Source organism: Phodopus roborovskii, unplaced genomic scaffold, assembly GCF_943737965.1.
Source record: "Phodopus roborovskii unplaced genomic scaffold, PHOROB, whole genome shotgun sequence".
In the NCBI taxonomy this organism is placed as follows: domain Eukaryota; kingdom Metazoa; phylum Chordata; class Mammalia; order Rodentia; family Cricetidae; genus Phodopus; species Phodopus roborovskii.
In genome coordinates, this window is record NW_026125489.1 from 967,506 (window position 1) to 987,472 (window position 19,967).

The following is a 19,967-nucleotide window of genomic DNA, read 5'->3' on the forward strand; positions in this document are numbered from 1 at the left end:
CTTCCGCCGGCAGGATAAATAGTCCCGCTGGTACTTTGCTCCATAGATAATCAGCAGCGACTTGCTTTAACCCTACACCTCAGCGTAAACTCTCAACAACTAGGTGAATTTGAGTGCAGTAGTTGCGAGGAGTAGTTAGAGTTACACATCTCTAATTTTTTTCTTCTCCCCCGGCGTGAGCGTAGGGATCCCGCACTATATAAGGGTGGCCGGCGGGGCGCCGGATCCTCTTTTCGGGTCTTGGCTCCAAGATGGTGAGTGTGGCCGCGTGGTGAGGGCGCGAGCCGGGCAGCGGGTGGCAGGCAGGGTCTCGGGCTGTAGGGGCCTGAGAACCGGGGCCTCGGAGGAGGAGGCGGCGGCCGGGTGCGCCCCGCAGCCCGGGCTGGAAGTCCGTGCGGCTCGCTGTGCCGCGGCTGCGGGCGGTGACCGGCCGGAGAGGGCGGACGCCGAGGAGGTGGCGCCGCTCGGTCCTAACGTGGGTGCCTTTCCGTCTCGGCCAGACCAAAAAAAGGAGGAACAACGGGCGTGCCAAGAAGGGCCGCGGCCACGTGCAGCCCATTCGCTGCACGAACTGCGCCCGGTGCGTGCCCAAGGACAAGGCCATTAAGAAGTTCGTCATCCGCAACATCGTGGAGGCCGCTGCCGTCAGGGACATATCCGAAGCAAGCGTCTTCGACGGTGAGTGTGCATGGCTGCCTATGGCACAGGGAACAGGCTTAATGTCGAGGTGTGAGCGTGGGGTGGTTTGTTAGCTTACGCTGAGGTTTGAGCTTGGGATTTTTTTTTTAAAGTACTCTAAGACTGGGTTGTAAACAAGACAGTGCGGGTAGTTTGTGATTTATTTTTCATTTTTTTTTGGCTGTCCAGGGACTTGCTCTGTAGATCAGGCTGGCCTTGAACTCAGACATCCATCAGCCTCTGCTTCCTGAGTGCTGGGATCAAAGGCGTGGGCTGTGTTTTAAGTGAGAATGGCAGGCATTGGACCTGGAAACAGTTGGATTCTTCCCCTCCCTGGCTTGAGCTTAACTGTGTCCCTTAGCCATTTGAATGGGGGCGTCTCCCAAGAGATGGGCTTTTATCTCGGTATATGTAGGCTGTGGGTTTGGTTTGCAGGTGGTATTCAGTAAAGCTGAGATGATGGTTCGATTCCTTTTGATTTATAGGGGAAGGGGGTTGATGTGGAGGGGACGGGGCATGTGTCTAAACCTCTTTTCTGTCTGTCAGCCTACGTACTTCCCAAGCTCTATGTAAAGCTGCACTACTGTGTGAGCTGTGCCATCCATAGCAAAGTAGTCAGGAATCGATCTCGAGAAGCCCGGAAGGACCGAACACCCCCGCCACGATTTAGACCTGCTGTAAGTAAATTCCGCTTTTTTTTTTTTTTTTTTTTCCTTGAGACACAGGGTCTTAACCAGGAAAGTGCCCACTTAACGTTTGAGTCTGGTACCAAAGTGTTTGCTTTTTCAGAGTTGGTAGATTGTTTCCACTGGAATAGTATGGTGTCTTAACCTAAATTTATTCATGGCTGAAACCATTGTTATTGGTGATATTCAGGGTTGTCTTCCTTGATTTTGTGTGTCTGTGATGCTAGGGACCAAATCTAGGTCCTTAAATTTGCTCTGTGGTTGAACTACACAGATGAAGTATGGGTGAGTTTGAATTTGTGTGTGTTATTTATTTTTTAACAAAAGTCTCAACTGTGGCTTTAGCTAACCCTGGACTCTTTTGCCTCTGGGGTACTGTACCTTGTTTTAATTTGGTTCCTCTTACGATTTTCAGGGTGCTGCGCCACGACCTCCTCCAAAACCCATGTAAAGAGATGGCTTCGTGAAGACAGAAGTAAAAAACACCTTGGAAAAATAAATGGGACTTATACTTTATGTAGCATTTGAGTGTGTCTGTGTCCGGTGTAAATTGTGTGCTAATTCATTTTCTATGTGTGCTTCTGGAGACAGTAAGGCAGGACAAACTTGGTGTTGGGCTCTGTACACCTTATTTTCTGAGGCAATCTCTTCAGGCTAGCCAGCTGGTAAGCTTCCGAGATCCTGTGCATGCTTGAGTCAGGCTCAACTTTTTTATGTGGGCCAAGGTTAAAGATGTGTTGTCGGCCATACATACCTACCTAAGTTGACCAGTTACATTTTTCTGAAAGATAAGCCAGTTGGTACCTTGGACTAAGTATGATTTGTAGATGTGTGGTCCAGGGACTAGTGTCACAGGGAAGGATGGTGTCGTGTTTCAAGGTCCTTGGTGTGATTGTATTTGCAAAAACTACTTGATGGCAAAGCTATTGATGGTGTCATCACCATGATAGGAAATACAAGCTAAGAGAATTCTAGGTTAGTTTACCCCTGTTAATAACATGGTTACCTCTTGTGTCTAGATTTGAGGTAAGGTCTCCTGCTGTCCTTGGCAGTTTTGGTGATTCCCTGCACCTTGAGGATCTTCACATTCTCAGAAACTTGTTCTTAATTGATAGGGAGAGCCCCTAACACATGAGGCTAAGGTATGGAGGGCAACTTGTAGTGGTCAGTTCTTTTCCACTGAGCCTGGCATCAATCTAAGCATCAGTTTTGGGAACAAAGTATCCTCAGTCTGTCCCAAGTAACTCAATGCAAAGTGTTTGTTTTTTCCTGAAGATATAATTAAGGGCTTGGCATTAATAATTAGTGAAACTGGATAGGTGGGTCAGTGTGCTTGTTACTTGGGTTATTTCCAAGGGTTCCAGTGCCGGTATTTGGCTTTGAATGTCAGAGGACAGGGTACTAGAAGATGACACCATGATTTATTAAAAGCACTGAATATTCCCAGAGTACCTGGCTCTTACTTCCTGGCTCATGGCAGTTCACAGCTATAACTGGTTCTGGGGAATCAATGGTCTTTAAAAATCCTTTGGAGCCAAGCGAGTGGGATGCACACTTGTAATCTCAACGCTTAGGGGGCAGAGACAGGTGGGTCTCGAGGCAGGCCTGGTGTACAGAGGGCAGCTAGGGCTGTTGAAGGTTTTGGTAACTCCCAATACCCAGTAATTTAAAGTCATCCTGGACTACAGAGCAAGATTTTGATTAAGCTTTGAAGCTACTCATTTCTTCAACCAAAGCCAGTTGTAAAACATCAATTGCCATCTCTAGGAAGGTCACCTACATACAGGCATCCACCTACTTGAAAAGGGAAAGTCATGCTATCAGAGAGGCCAACAATTGCTTCAAGGTTCTTCAGATGTTAATTAAAACTTGTGTGAATAATCAGGTGTAGTGAGATAATCCACCCTGACCGCTCAGTGCAACAGGTATAGGTGGGTGCTGGGAGTTGGACTAGGATCCTTCATAAAATTCCCAGGCTCTCTTGAGATGTTATATCAAAGCCAGCAGCCATTTGCTTAACCTGTTGAGGGCTATGAAAACAGTATATTGTTAACCTTCCCGCTAGGTTTTGTAGGTTGCTGCAACCTGAAATCCATCTAAATGCTACTGAGGTGTCCACACTAAATGAGTTCAAAGCAGGCGGGGCCTTTGACTACCAACTAGATTGGTGCAGCTGTTGAGGTGGACCTGTTGACATTAATGAGAAATTGGCTATTGAGTTCCTGGATTGTCCTTGGACACAGCTAATGCTTGGGTTTCCCCTTTTGTGTACACTAGAACTATTGTGCATGGGGAAGATAGTCCTCATCACCTATGGCTGTGAAATTTTTTCCCTTTGAGTTTTGAAGACAAGATTTCACTGTAGACAAGGCTGGCCTCCAACTCAGATGAACCTGTCTGCCTCCCAGGTGCTGGGAATAAAGGAGTACACCACTACCACCTGGCGCTGCTAATATTCTTTATTACACACATCTAGTCTGTTTTTAAATGGTTTTATTGTACACTATGTGTGTGCAGTGTCCATGGAGGCCAGAAGAGGGTGGTGGGATACCTTAGAAGGGTCAATGCTTGTAACTGCTGAGCCATCTCTCCAGCCCTAGCTTTTGGTTTGGTTTGGTTTTTCAAGACAGGGTTTCTCTGAACAACCCTGGCTGTTCTGGAACTTGCTTTGTAAACCAGACTGGCCTTGGACTTGGAGATCTGCCTGCCCGTGCCTCCCAATGCTGGGATTAAAGGTGTGTGGCACCTTGCTTTTGGTTTTGAGATAGGGTTACTGTATATAGCCCTAGCTGCACTACCTTTTTTTTCCCCCCAACTGAACATTTATGCAGAGCTGGGGATGGAATTTAGGGCCTCTTGCATGCTGTGTTAATTTTCTCCACCCTGACCAATATACCTGACAGACTATTCAAGTGAGGAAGGGCTTACTTGGACTCTTGCTTAGTTCCATCAAGGGTGGGAAGGTATGGTTGAACACAAGGTGACAAAAACGTGCAAAGTTTTATTTCCATTGCAGTGGACATAAGAAGGAAGAGCTAGCCAGGAGCCGGGCATGCATGGTTGCACACACCTATAATCCTAGCACTCTGGAGGTGGAAGCAGAGAATCAGGAGTTCAAGGCCAGTTGCAGCAAAACCTGTTGCTTTTTGTTTTTAAGCTAGCTAGAGAGTTGGGGCTATACCTCAGGTAGTAGAGCTTACCTAGTGTCTTAAGAGTTCCTTTTGCTGTGTCAAAACACTATGCCAACAGTAACTTGGGGAGGAAAAGGTGTATTTATTCTTTTACTCCCAGAGGGAAGTCAGGCAGGAACTTCAGCAGGGCAGAAACCTAGAGGCAAGGAGAAGCTACGGAGGTGTGTTGCTTTCTGGCTTGCTCCCCAAGGCTTGTCCAACCCCCTTGCTTACAGCGTTCAGGACCATCAGCCCAGGGGCCTTCCTATATCAACCATCAACTTTTAAAGTGGGCCACAGGCCAACTGGAGGGGTGTGTGTGTGTGTGTGTGTGTGTGTGATTTTCTCTATTGAGGCTTCGTCTTCCCAAATGACTAACTTGTGTCAAGTTACTATAACTCTAACCAGTACACCTAGTGTGCATGAAGGCCTGGGTTCTATCCCCAGCAATGCATAGTACAATACAGGTGTGGCCATGTACATACACCTTAGAGGTCAGAAGAGGGAGTCAGACCTGTAGCTGGAGTTATGGATAGTTGTGGGCCACCGTGTGGGTGCTGGGAGCTGAACCCAGGTCTTCTGCAAGGACAGAAGTCTGAGTCATCTCTCTGCCTCCCCTTTAAAGTTTTCTATTATATTTATCCTGTATGTGTGTGTGGCCATCAGGACTGATAGCATGCTCCTTTTTCTACTAAGCTACTGAGCTATGTTGTTGGTTCCCAAAGTCTATTCTTGCATTTACTATTAGGGATATGGATATATCCACTTCATGTGTGGAGTTTGTGACCCCTGAAAAGAAAAGACCATAGACTCAGTGCAATTATAATTTAAAGATTTATTCATTAGCTGCTAGCAGGACAATAGCCTTTAAGGCCAATCTCAGGCATGTCAGAAAGGAAAGAGTTTTTTTGTTTTGTTTGTTTTTTTAGATGTATTTATTATGTGTACAGTGTTCTGCCTGCATGTATCCCTTCAGGCCAGAAGAGGGCACCAGATCTCTATTTCAGATGGCATGTGGTTGCTGGGAATTGAACTTAAGACCTCTAGAAGACCAACTAGCGTTCTTGACCACTGAGCCATCTCTCCAGCCCCCAAGGAAAGAGTTTTTAAAGGAGAAAACCACAAGAAGACCTTCAGTGTCTAGGCGAGGAAGGAAAAATTGTTCTGCCAATTTAAGTGGTTAAAGCCATTCAAAACAGCTTTTGGGTAGCTGCATAAGCAAGTCACAAAAGCCAAAAGAGCAACTAGTCATAACCAGTTAAGATAGTCACTGATGTACATTTTGTGGTGGGGGTCGCTGGGAACTTACCTTCCAGGGACCGGAGTCAGAAACAGCTAGTCGGTACCAAGATGGATGTCTGGTATAAAATGGGATTTCTTAACCACCACAAATGAGGTCAGCTAATGAGTCTCACCAAAGTCAATGACCATAGATGCAAGAACTGGGACTAGAACACAAATGTATTTGTTCAATAATCTTTAACTTTTATGTGTGTGTGGGTGTTTTGCCTGCCGTACGTACATCAGTGCACCGTACGTATGCAGTGCCTATGGGAGCCAGAAGAGGGCACCAGATCCCCTGGGACTGGGTTTACAGAGGGTTTTGACGCCCAGTGTGGCTTGTAGACTTGGAATCTGGGTGCTCTGGAAGGGCAGCCAGTGCTCTTAACTTCCGAGCAAGCTCTCCAGTCTTGGTCAATAAATATTCATTTCCTGTATACTTGGGACTTTCTGCAGAGTCCAAGTCCTGTGTTACACAAAACCAACTGATGTAAGATTCCAAAAGAGCCGGCATAGTGGCGCACACCTTTAATCCCAGCTCTTCGGCAAAGACAGATGGATCTCTGTGAATTTCAGGCCAGCCTGGTGCACAGAGCAAGTTCCAGAACAGCCAAGGGTTCGCAGAGAAATCATGTCTAGAAAAACAAAAAAAAAAAAAAAACAAAGCAACAACAAAAATAAAGATTTTAGTTTTTATTTTTATTCATTTTCATGAATGATTATATGTATGCCACGTGTGTGGAGGTCCCTAAAGAGGCCAGAAGTGGGTATCAGGTCCCCTGGAATTGTGCTGGAAACCAAACTCAAGGCCTCTGGAAAAGCAGTGCCTGTCAGCTCTTACTGGGTGAGCCATCTCTCAAGCATGGTTGTTTCTGACACGTGGTCTCTCGTAGCCTATCCCGATCCTCCTGCCTCCACCTCCAATGCTGGGATGCAGTACTGAGCATTTGGTGCTGGATGGGACCCAGGGCCTCATGCCCACCCATCGTGCACTCCACCAACATCTAACAGCTCGCTCAGGGTGGCAGCTCCCCACCCCACCCCCTTCAGGTTCGTTCTTTGTTGACCAGGTTTCACTCTGTAGACCAGGCTGGGCTGTAATTGAGAGAGAGCCTCCTCGTGTGGATTCAGACATGCTGGCCCGACCCTGTCACCTGGCAGGATGCATTCTCAGGCAGTGCCCTGGTCAGCCCAGGGTTCCCAGAGTGCTTAGTCTGTTTGCAGGTGCAAAGGACCCCTTTAAAGTGAGACCCCGCCCGTAATCACTAAATAAGTCTGCATGGCGTGTTTGTCCCCCGCCTTGGTCACCCTCGCCCAACATGGGATTCGCCAAGGTTCCTCTTGCACTTAGCACAGCACGCCTCCTCCTTGTATGTACCTTCCCAGGGCTGGGATCAAAGATGTGTGCCACCATGCCCATCCTCAGGATAGCCACTGCTTTCTGTTTTTCAAGACAGGGTTTCTCTGTGTAACAGTTCTGGCTGTCCTAGAACTCCATCCGCCTGCTTTTGACTCCGGTGTGCATGTTCTTGGCATTAAAGGCATGAGCCACCACGGCCTGGTGCTTTTTTAAATTTTTATTTATTTTTGAGAGAGCGTCCCATATAGCCCAGGCTAGCCCAAACTCTCTGTGCAGCTGAGAATGACCTTGAACTCCTAACCCTCCTGCCTCCACACCCAAGTGTGGAATTCTAGGTATGCAACACCTATTCAAGTCTAACTCTAAGGCTGACTTTTAAAGAGAAGTACAGACCAGTTTGCTAGCACGACTCTCAGGGTGATGGACAGGGAGGAGGAAATTGGAACAGGGGTTCTATCGCGGTAAATAAGGATCAGGATAAACAAATAGGCCGAATAGATGTTTATTCAGGGAGAAATAACTTACAACCTAGACAGATGAACACCAGGAAATTCAACCCGATCCTCTCCTGTCCAAGTCACGCTAGAAAGAGAGCGCCTTTCCTGGCCCCTCCGACCTCCTTCCACAGGTCACTCCGCCCATGGCTCCACCCCCCCAATGGGCGTGGTCAGTGCCACAGAACTATCTCACGACAGGGTTCAGTCATTCTCCATCCCCAACACACAGTAAGTTCAAGACCAACTTGTGCTACACGGGACCGTGTCTCAAAACAAACAAAATCAACACTTAATGCTGGACCATAGCCCAATGGAGGCCCTGGTTTGATCCCCAGCACTGTGGTAGACAAAAACAGAACAAAACCTGGGTTTGGTTTTTGTTGCTGTTGTTTTGTTTTTTGTTTTTTCATGACAGGGCTTCTCTGTGTAGCCTTGGCTGTCCTGAAACTAGCTTTGTAGACCAGACTGGCCTCAAACTCAGAGATCCACCTGCCTCTTAATCTCAGCTCTTAGAAGGTAGAGGCAGGAAGATCAGAAATTCAAGGATAGTCTCTTCTACACACAAATTCAAAGCCAATCTTGGCTACACCACAGCTTCTTAAAAAAATAAAATAAGCTACTTACACAGCTGTGCATGCTCACTCCTTTAATACCAACATGTGGGAGGCATAGGCAGGCACAGTCTGAGTTCAAGGCCAGCCTAGTCTACATGAGTTTCAGGACAGCCAGGGCTACACAGAGAAACCATCTCAAAAACAAAATAACGACTAAGCAGTAGTGGTACACACTTCTAATTCCAGCACACAGGAGGCAGAGGAAGGGGCAGAGGAAGGTGAGTTCTAGGCCAGTTTGGTCTATAGAGCCAGTTCCAGGACAGGCTGCAAAGCTACAGAGAAACCCAGTCTTAAAAAACAAAACAGCAACAACAAAAAACAAAATAACATACATATAAGCCCCTCTCCCCAAAAACCCTGAAACAATAATGATAAGCAAAAAACCCCATTATTACTCCTCTATTGAACTGTCTTTACATCTTTGTCAAAAAGTAATAAAATGGCTGGGGGTTGATGGCTCAGTTGGTAAAGGGCCTCCCCTGCAACATGAGGATCTGAGTTCAAGCCCCAGAATCCACATAAAAATGCCAGGCACAGTGACACACACTAGCAATGGGAAGGTGGCTCCAAGGGTAAATGCTCTTGATTTAACTGGAGTTCGCTTCCCAGCACCAACAGCAGGCAACCATAGGTAACTCCAGTGCCAGGGAATCCCACAAACCCTTCTGGCCTCCTTGGGTTCCTACACAAGTGATGCACATTAAGCCATCTCAGAGGTTTAGTTATTTTAAATTTAGTTCTCATGATTGCGTGTGTCCGAGTGTTGTGTGGGGAATGGTCTGGCACACTGTAAAGGCTAGAGAAAAATTTGGGAGAGTCTGTTCTCTCCTTCGCCTTGGCATGACTTCCATTTGTGTTTTGTTTTGGCTTTTGGATTTTTGGAGACAGTGTTTCTCTGTGTAGCCCTGGCTGTCCTAGAACTCACTCTGTAGACCAGGCTGGCCTCAAACTCAGAGATCCACCTGCCTCTGCCTCCCGAGTGCTGCTGGGATTAACCTGACTCTATCTTTACATAGATTCCAACCACTGAATTCAGGTAGTGAGAATTAGAAGACAAGTGTGTTTACCTTCCAACCCATCTTGCCAGCCCAGAGGTTTAATATTTAGCTGGTTAAATTCTATTTTTGTTGAAGCAAGGTTACTGTGAGAAAAAATTTTTTTTTTTTTTTTTTTTAATTCTTGTGGTGTTCTTGAGGGGCCCACCACCAGCTCCCAAGTAAATCACACACAGAGTCTTATTATTACTTATGAATGCTGTGGCCTTAGCTTGGCTTGTTTCTTGCCAGCTTTACTTAAATTATCGCAACTACCTTTTTCCTCTGGGCTTTTATCTTTATTATTTCTGTATAACTTGCTTTCCTTCTTACTCCGAGTCTGGCAAGGTAGCAGTGTGGCTGGCAGAGAACAACAGCTTCACAGAGTTAAACAGATGCAGCATAAACAAAAGTCACACACCTGAAAATAATGTTCTACCACACAAGGTGTGTATCTGTGTGCAGGATGTCGTGATGTTATGAGAAATGCATGTCTTGTTTTTCCTCACTGTTCCCGGTTCATAACGTCACTTCCCAAGTCAAGACACAGAAACTAAAACTGCTCTTCCTCAAGGAAAATCATACCAACTAATCTCCACCCTGCCTTGGGTTGAGCATTTAGGAAATTCTCTGTCTGCTTTGCCTGACAGTAGATCACAAGGCCCTCATTTCTGAAGGGGGCCTGTCTGTTATTTGCCCGTCTGTTAATGCTGGAACTGAGAAGCCAAGGGAGGGCAAACAAACAGGCCTTGTGGGCCGTTTCCCTCTGGGGCCACTAGCATCCTATTCCTGCTGACCCATCACATTTCTGCTTAGGTATTACCTGTGCCATGAAGTCTCCAGTAAAACAAACAAACAGAGGACAAAGATGAGCACATACCTGTAATCTCAATTATCAGGAGGCTGGAAACCAGGGGTCACTATCAATCTGAGGCCACCTTGGACCATACAGCTAGTACCAGAGCACCAAAGGCTACACAATGAGACTCACTCGGTCTCAAAACAAACTGTATCAATTGCTTTTCTATTGCTGTGATAAAACACTGTGACCCAGGCAACTTACAGAAGAAAAAGTTCATCTGGGTTTTAGTCCATGTTGGTGACAGAGGCAGACAGCAGTGACCACACGTGGTGGTTGGGGCAGCAGCTGCAAGTGCCAAACAGAGAAAGTAAATTTAAAACGGTGGGGGTCTTTAAACTCCCAAATCGTTCCTCCAGTGACTTCCTCCACAAAGCTATCTCTGTTATGAGCAGTTTTCCCGCCAGCCTTGTCCAGAGCTACATCAGTCCCAAATAACACACAGAGATGCTATATTAGATATAAAGCTGTTGGCCTGTTACTAGCGTTTTGTTGTTGTTGTTGTTGCCTAGCTCTGTCTTAAATATTAACCCACTTCTATTAATCTAAGTGTTTCCACCTGGTCTTATCTTACCAGAGAGAGGGTCTGGACTTCTCTCAAGTCCCTACATCTTGACCCTCCCACTACATCTCCCAGAATCCTCCTTGTCTCCTGGTCCTGCCTATATTGCTTTCCTATTGGCCAACAGGGCTTTATTCATTAACCAATAAGAGAAACATATTTACAGAATGACATCTCCCATGATATCTCAAACAGCACCACTAGCTGGGAAACAAGTGTTCAGATGTCAGAACCCCTGGGGGACATTCTCACTCAAACTACCACACTAACAAATGAGAAACTGTAATATGAAAACAACAAACACAAACAAAAAAATGTCAGTAGGTGTCTGGGACTCTAGACAGCCACAGTGGAAGGAGGCATACATAGTCCAACTTTACAAAACAAAAGTCATGACTCTTCCTGAGCTCATCCTGTGCATGTCTTCAGTTGTCTGCATTCTTTTAAAAGTAGTAGTAGCAGGTGTGTGTGTGTGTGTGGTATGTGTGTGTGTTTGTGTGTGTGTGTAGTTCTAGCCTCTTTGGGCATACAAGTATTGCACAGACAAGCAGACATATCCATAGGAATATAACTGAATAAATAACCAAATATTTGAGGCAGCAAGGTGGCTCAGTAGGTGCCATTGGTGTCCAGTCCTCTGAAACTGGAGTTATAGACAGTTACATGTGAGCTGCCATGTGGTTGCTGGGAATTGCACCTGGGTCCTCTGGAAGAAAGCAGCCAGTGCTCTTAACGGCTGAACCATCTCTCCAGCCCCCTATTCTATTTTTTAAACATATCTGTACTCTCAGGTAAAATGGTCACTATATTTATCTTCTCTAGCTTTCATCCTGGCCTATATATAACTAATGTACAGTGCTTGCTTTCAACGCTTATGTTGATGCATCTCTAAACTAGTTTGGTTGTCTGGAATAATTTCTTTCATTGGAGACAAGGTCTTACTATGTAGTCCATGTTGCCCTGGAACTCTTATAGTTCAGATTGATTTGTGTTTTGTTTTTCAAGACAGGGTTTCTCTGTGTAGCTTGGCCAGGCCTCTGCTTCCTGAGTGCTGGGAGTAAGGGCATGGGCCACCACCACCTGGCTGATATATTTTTTTAAATTTTAATATTTTATGTATGAATGCTCTACATATATACCTACATACCAAAAAAGGGCATCACATCCTAATATAGATGGTTATGAGCCAACATATGGTTGCTGGGAATTGAACTCAGGTCCTCTGGAAGAGCAGCCAGTGCTCTTAACCACCAAGCCATCTCTCCAGCCCCCCCAGGTTTGTTTATTTTAAGACAGGGTTTCTCTCTGTGTGGCTCTGGCTGTTCTGGAACTCGCTCTATGGACCAGGCTGGATTCAAATCCCAGAGATCTGTCTGCTTCCAAATGGGACTAAAGGCGTGCATCATCACTGCCCTACAGTTCTTTGACAGGAAGGGCTCAGGGCTCGTGGAAGCAATGTTCTCAGAGCTCCTTTGCATCTATAACTGTCTGTCTGTGCGTGTTATAGTTGAAGGCTGATTCTGCTTTGGCTCATACATTCTTTCTTGACTATTTAAAATATGTCAACTCGATTTTTTTCCTCACCTCAAACACTGATGTCATAAGTCTGGCAGGGTTCTAGTAGCACATGCCGGGAACCTGAACACAAGATGTTGAAGTAAGGCTGGAGTGGTGGCTGGCTCAGCGGTTCAGAGCGATTGCTGCCCTTGCAGAGGACCTGGGCTCAGTTTTCAGTACCTACACGGCTCTCACATTCACTCCAGTTCTAGCCTCTTTGGGCATACAAGTATTGCACAGACAAGCAGACACATTCATAGGAATATAACTGAATAAATAAGCAAATATTTGAGGCAGCAAGGCAGCTCAGTAGGTAAAGGCACTTGCCACCAAAACCTGATGACCTTAGTTTGATTGATACATGGGTTCCACAGTAGAAGGAGAAACCAGCTCTCAGTTGTCCACTAATCCCCACACAGAGTGCAGCACAAACACCTCCACACCCACTCATCCCTCCTACACACAGAGATAAAGGTAACCTTCTTTGATTTGTTTTGTTTTTGTTTTTCAACACAGGGTTTCTCATCAAGCAGTGCTGACTGTCCTGGAACTCACTCTGTAGGCCAGGCTGGCCTCAGACTCATAGAGATCCATCTGCCTCTGCCTCCTGAGTACTGGGATTAAACTTTGAGAAAGGCAATTTTAAAAATGAAAACTAAGAGGCTGAAACAAGATCCTTTTGACTTCAAGGCCACTCTGGGTTTCAGCCAGATCAAAACAACAATAACAACAAAACAAATCAGCAGTTGCCTAACTTTTCCCTTACAGCTCACAGCTATGCTTTGATGACAGTCACTTAACTTTCACATATCTGTTTGGGGAAATCCAAGCTAGAGTGACCCATAGGCAGAAGGTGTTGAGGGAAGACAGAGACAGACCCAGGTTCGGGATCAAGTACTGTGGACTCACGGACACTGGATATGGACAGAATGGTGGCCAAGGGTGGCAGGAGGAACTTGGAGCCCAAGACTTGGGTAGGAGGGAGGAGGCTCACAGGAGAAAAATGACTGCTGTCTCATCTGCTTTATCTCAAGGCCACAGGCAGAGGCATCAGGCAAGTTTGGTGCCTAGGTTCATGATGTAGTCTCAGCTACCCAGAGCCCAGGAAGGCTTGAGCCCAGGACGGCCGGACCAGAGGCGGCTGCCTTTGGAAAGAATAGCAGGTACATTCCTACCACAAATTGCTTTAATGGTTTTGTTTATCTGTAGCATGGAGGAGGAGGGGCAGGTTTACTCAGGAGTAAATAGGGCTGTAACCCCACAGAGTGATTGTAGCCACGGAAGCTGGGTCCTTACCATAACTATTACCTTTTACCTTTTATTCTGTGTGTGTGTGTTTGTGTGTGTGTGTGTGTGTGTGGTATATATGCACGTGTGGTGTGTGTGCGCATGTGTGAGTGTTGTGTGCATGTGTGTGGTGTGGGGGGGTGCCTGTGTATATGTACATGTTGTGTGCATGTGTGTGGTGTGTATGCATGTATGAGGTTGTCAGATCAGTATTAGATGTCTTCTTCAGTCACTATCTTATTTTATTTTGAGTACTTTGCCTGTATGAACATTGTCTGTGCACCACCTGCAAGCTTGGAGTCCGAGGAGACGAGAAGAGGGCATTGTGTGTGTGTGTGTGTGTGTGTGTGTATGCACGCGTGTGTGAGATCAGAGCACAACTGTCTTCTTTCCTCCTTCCTTCCTTCCTTCCTTTCTTTTAAATGGTTTTCAAGACAGGGGTCAGGGTGTCTCTGTGTAACTCTCTGTGTTCCTGGCTGTCCTGGAGTTCATTCTGTAGACCAGGCTTGTCTGGACCTCTCTGAGATCCACCTGCCTCTGCCTCCCTTGTGCTAGATTAAAAGGAGAGAGTTACCACAGCCCAACCAGAGCACATCTTTCAGGAGTTGGTTCTTCTTCCCACCACGGCTCTGTGGGTTCTGAGAATCAAACTCAGGTCTTAAGTGGCAAGCACTCTTAACAGCTGAGACATCTCACCAGCCCCTCCATTCAATGTATTTATTTATTTATTTTCTGAAATACGATTCCTCTTTAGCTTTGGAGCCCATCCTGGAAGTCACTCTGTAGACCAGGCTGTCTTTGAGCTAAGAGATCCACCTGCCTCTGCCTCCTGAGTGCTGGGATTAAAGGCATTCCAAACTATCACCCGGCTTATAAAAGCCACACAATGTCCCGGGGTGGGCATGAACCACCAACCTTTTGGTTAACAGCTGAATGTGCTAACTGATTGCGCCACAGAGACACAGCTACTCCATTCATTCTGTTTGTTTTAAGTATGGAACACTTCACGAATTTGTGTGTCACCCTTGAGCAGGGGCCATGCTAATCTTCTCTGTATCGTTCCAATTTTAGTATTTGTGCTGCCGAAGCCAGCACTACTCCATTTATTTTCCAGTTGGACGATATCTACTCTTTCAATACATTACATTTTAAAATTCATTCTCCCACTAGTGGGCATTTGGGTTGTTTCCATCTCATGGTTATTGTTATGAATAATTCATGCTGAGGATGTGGCTTGACGGTACAGTACTTGTCTAGCATATACAAAGCCCAAATTCAGTCTTCAGAACAAAACAAAGCAACAACAAAAAACATACGTACAAGTGTTTTGGTGAGGATTTATTTGTCTTGTCTATACTGAGGACTTGAATTGCTGGGCCATTTTCTCTTGGGCTCCATGACTATAGTGTTCAGGATGAGCTAAATGATAGCCCACCTGTGATATCTGATTCACTCTAGGCTACGCACATTGACACACTGGACCAGGTACAGCAGAGAGAGGCCTGGGTAACAGTAGGGATTGTCAGCCAAGCCACTTGAAGGAAACTGAGAAGACCTCCAAACACTGCAAACAATGAGAAACGAAAGACACCTTCAAGGATCTAAAGGGTCGCTGCACAGAAAGGGAACAGGGAAGCTGCATACCTATGATCCTAGCACTGAGGAGGCTGAGGCAGGAGCATCACTGAGAGTTAAAACCAGCCTTGGCTTCTGAGTGAGACCCTGCTCCCAAAATAAATAAATAACCGTGGACTGAATTTTGGCTTAAGACCAGGACAGAATTTCCAACAATTTCTGAAATGGTCCCAGACATACTTGGGCCATGTATCATACAAAGTGTCCTTCTCGGCATTGGCAATTATAAAAACAAAATACCAATCAGCATGAGAAACATGCATGAAGAAACTCTAGGCCTGGGGTATGAAACAGGAAGCCAAGGGGATGTAGCTCAGTTGGTAGAATGCTTGCCTAGCATGCAGGAAGCCCTGTGTTCTATCCCCAGTACCACAAAAACTGGATGTAGCAATACATGCCAGTAATCCCAGAACCAGGGATGAAGAGACATGATCAGAAGTTCACAGTCATCCTCAGCCACCTAACAAGTTCCAGACCAGACTGAGCTACCCGATGAGGCCCTGTCTTAAGAAAAATAAAAGAGGGTTGGAGAGATGGCTTAGTGGTTAAGATCACTGACTGCTCTTCCAGAGATCCTGAATTCAAATCCCAAATCCCGGCATTGTCTGTAACTCCAGGATCTGATGCCCTCACACAGACAGGCATACATGTGGTCAAATAAAATAAAAATAAATAAATTTTAAAAAAAGAAAGAAAAATAAAAGAGGGAAATAGTCAAATAGTCCCTTCATAAATATCCTTTTGTTTGTTTATTCTGAGACAGGATCTTTCTATGTTGTCCTGGCTGTCCTGGAACTTGCCATGTAAACTGGGTTGGCCTCAAAACCTAACAGAGATCTTCCTGTCTCTGCCTAAAGTGTGTAACACAGTGCCCTGCATCTTTTTGTTTGCTTTCAGGGAATTGTCTCAGTCACTTTTCTATTGCTGTGATAAAACACCATGACCAAGGCAGCTTGTAAAAGGAAGTGTCTAATTTCGCTTACAGTTTCAGAGGGTTAGAGTCCATCAGTTTCACCAGCTAGGGACTATAAACAGAGGTTTCTCTTTTCCACCCTGTCCCTCAGCCTCTCCTAAAGAACCACTCAGAGCTTAATATTAATTACAGAATGTTTGGACTATAATTGAGGCTTATTACTAACTAGTTCTTGCATTTAAATTAACTCCTTCCTTTCTTTCCTTCTTTCTTCCTTTTTAAGATTTATTTATTATGTATACAGTGTTCTGCCTGCAGAGGGCACCAGATCATATTATAGATGGCTGTGAGCCACCATGTGGTTGCTGGAAATTGAACTCAGGACCTCTAGAAGAGCAACCTCTGAGCCATCTCTCCAGCCCTAAATTAGCACATTTCTATTAATCTATGTATGGCCACGTGGCTGTGGTGTTACCGGTCTGCTGGCATCTTGCTTCTGGAATCTCTCCTGACTTCCTTCTGCTTTTTCCCTGTATTCAGTTTGTCTTTCTTGCCTAGCTGTATTCTGTCTTGCTATAGGCCAAAGCAGCTTTTGTTATCAACCAATGAGAGCAATATATATTCATAGTGTACAAAGGGTTATCTCCCAGCAGGGGACCAGCTATTCAAATATATGACCCATCGAGGGCTGTTCTCATTTGAACCATACAAGAATGGCATGGCTTAAATCTGAAATGCAGCCTGAATGCCCAAGTGTCACAGGCTTGGTTGTGATGGGATTTTAGGAAGTGATTAGATCCTAAGGGCTCTGACTGACTTCATCAATAGATAAGTCCACTGGTAGTTTCACATTGATGGCATTCTTGGGACATGAGAGAAAGTAAAATGTGGACCCCATCGGAGAATGGATCTCTTTTAGGGAGGGTGCCCTGTCCCCAGCTTCTTCTGTTTGGTTGTGACCTTCTCTCTAGCATGAAGTGACAAACTTTACTCAACCATGTTTTCCCATAGCCTGCCTCACGATGTATGGGCACAGGGACAACAGACCCAAGTGACCATGGACCAAAACCGATACAACCATGAACTAATAAGCCTCCTTTGTGTTCTCAGGTATTTTGTCATGGTGTGGGAAGGACTGTCACTTAAGAAAAAATCTTTGCTGGCCTCCCTCCCGGAGCTACACACAGGCCTGGACTTAGCTTCAAGGGTGGTGAAGGAGAAAGACAGGGGTACAAGGGTAAGGACAGGAGTTTTGTTTTGCTTTCTTTCTTCTTCCTTCCTACCTTCCTTTCTTCTTTTTTTTCCAGGCTTTGTGCAGCCCTGGCTGTCCTGGAACTCGATCTGTAGACCAGGCTGGCCTCAAACTCACAGAGATCCACCTGCCTCTGCCTCCCGAGTGCTATGATTAAAGGCGTGCACCACCACTGTCCTGCTAGGACAGGAGTTTTTGTGTTTCATATAGAGAAGAGGATTTTAGATTCTAGTCATAGCTCTTCCCGTTCATTCCTTGTAAGGTATTCGTGTTGTGCCCAGAGTTCATCCTTTGTTTTTCAATGTGAGCTTTAAGATTTCTTGAAGTGATTATGTGTGATAAAAGTAGAGATAAAGGGGTGGGATGCGGCTCAGGTGGTAGAGTACTTGGTTTGGTTAGCACGCACACCACAGCCCTAGCGCGCGCACACAGCCCTAGCGCACACAGCCCTAGCACGCACACCACAGCCCTAGCGCGCACACCACAGCCCTAGCGCACACAGCCCTAGCACGCACACAGCCCTAGCACGCACACCACAGCCCTAGCACGCACACCACAGCCCTAGCGCACACACCACAGCCCTAGCACGCACACCACAGCCCTAGCGCGCACACCACAGCCCTAGCGCACACACCACAGCCCTAGCGCGCACACAGCCCTAGCACGCACACCACAGCCCTAGTGCACACACCACAGCCCTAGCGCGCACACAGCCCTAGCACGCACACCACAGCCCTAGCACGCACAGCCCTAGCACGCACACCACAGCCCTAGCGCGCACACAGCCCTAGCGCGCACACCACAGCCCTAGCGCGCACACCACAGCCCTAGCGCACACAGCCCTAGCGCGCACACAGCCCTAGCGCGCACACCACAGCCCTAGCGCGCACACCACAGCCCTAGCGCACACAGCCCTAGCACGCACACAGCCCTAGCACGCACACCACAGCCCTAGCACGCACACCACAGCCCTAGCACGCACACCACAGCCCTAGTGCACACACCACAGCCCTAGCACGCACACCACAGCCCTAGCGCGCACACCACAGCCCTAGCGCACACACCACAGCCCTAGCGCGCACACAGCCCTAGCACGCACACCACAGCCCTAGCGCGCACACCACAGCCCTAGTGCACACACCACAGCCCTAGCGCGCACACAGCCCTAGCACGCACACAGCCCTAGCGCACACCACAGCCCTAGCACGCACACCACAGCCCTAGTGCACACACCACAGCCCTAGCGCGCACACAGCCCTAGCACGCACACCACAGCCCTAGCACGCACAGCCCTAGCACGCACACCACAGCCCTAGCGCGCACACAGCCCTAGCGCACACAGCCCTAGCGCGCACACCACAGCCCTAGCGCGCACACAGCCCTAGCGCACACAGCCCTAGCACGCACACCACAGCCCTAGCACGCACACCACAGCCCTAGCACGCACACCACAGCCCTAGCGCGCACACCACAGCCCTAGCGCGCACACCACAGCCCTAGCGCACACAGCCCTAGCGCGCACACAGCCCTAGCACGCACACCACAGCCCTAGCATGCACACCACAGCCCTAGCGCACACACCACAGCCCTAGCGCACACAGCCCTAGCGCACACAGCCCTAGCGCACACAGCCCTAGCGCACATCCTGGCAAGAAATAAAACCGGGCATGGTGACAGGTATTTGAATCCTAGCGCCCATGTGTTGGAGTCAGCAAGACCGGATGTTCAAAAATCAAAGCTAAAAGTATGAAGTATGTGTGTGAGTGCAAGCGTGCACATGCTACTACAGTGTGTTAGGTGTGTGGGAGTATGTTCTCTCCTTCAGTATCCAGTTTGGGGACTGGAACTCAGGTCATCAAGCTTGTGTGGAGAGTGCCTTTACCTACTGAGCTACCTCACCAGCCCTGAGTATGTATTATAAGTATTCTTCCTCCACAAAATGCTATTCAAATATTACATCATAATATTTCAATAGAAAAGAAAAAGTTTGGTTGCCTGGCATGGCGGTGCCTGGCTGTACATGGAGGTCAGAGGACAACTTGCAGGAATCAGTTCTCTCCTTCAGCCAAGTAGGTCCAGGGGGTAGAACTCAGGTTTTCGGGCTTGGCAGTGTCCTGTCATCTCATTGGCCCATAGAAAGCCTGCTCCTTATCAGGTGTGGTGGTTGGTGTCACACATCTGTAATCTGATACTCTGCAGAAGCCATAAATTCCAGAGTAGTCTGGGCAATGTAGTAAATTCCCCACACTCCCATACTCACATGCATACGTGATGACATCTTTCTTCTTCCTTATTTATTTATTTTGAGACAGGGTTTCTCTGTGTAGCCATGGCTATCCTAGAACTCACTCTGGCCTCGAACTCAGAGATCTGCCTGCCTCTGCCTCTCTGCTGGGATTAAAGGTTCATATATGACCTCTTTGGGGAATACTGGACATTGATTTTAGGGCTTCACACATGCTAATCAATGGTTCTGCTACTGAGTTGTATCCTTCCTTTCTCTTTGATCGATTCTCATTAAATTGACTGGGTGAGCCTTAAATTTGTGATCCTCCTCCCTCAGCCTCCCAAATAGCTAGGAT

At 47.0% G+C, this 19,967-nt stretch overlaps 1 protein-coding gene and 1 non-coding gene across 2 annotated transcripts; one reads left to right on the plus strand and one right to left on the minus strand.

Annotated features, from left to right (window-relative positions):
• Positions 1–159: 159 nt before the first annotated feature.
• Rps26 (ribosomal protein S26) lies at positions 160–1,887 on the plus strand. The gene is made up of 4 exons (XM_051176039.1): positions 160–254; positions 501–678; positions 1,225–1,355; positions 1,780–1,887. Exons 1-4 carry the CDS (start codon positions 252–254, stop codon positions 1,813–1,815), a joined length of 348 nt encoding a protein of 115 aa, XP_051031996.1. The 5' UTR covers positions 160–251; the 3' UTR covers positions 1,816–1,887.
• Positions 1,888–14,573: 12,686 nt separating this feature from the next.
• On the minus strand, positions 14,574–14,680 carry LOC127215869 (U6 spliceosomal RNA). Its single transcript, XR_007833987.1, has one exon. It is a non-coding gene; the product is annotated as a U6 spliceosomal RNA (small nuclear RNA).
• Between the last annotated feature and the right edge of the window lie 5,287 nt (positions 14,681–19,967).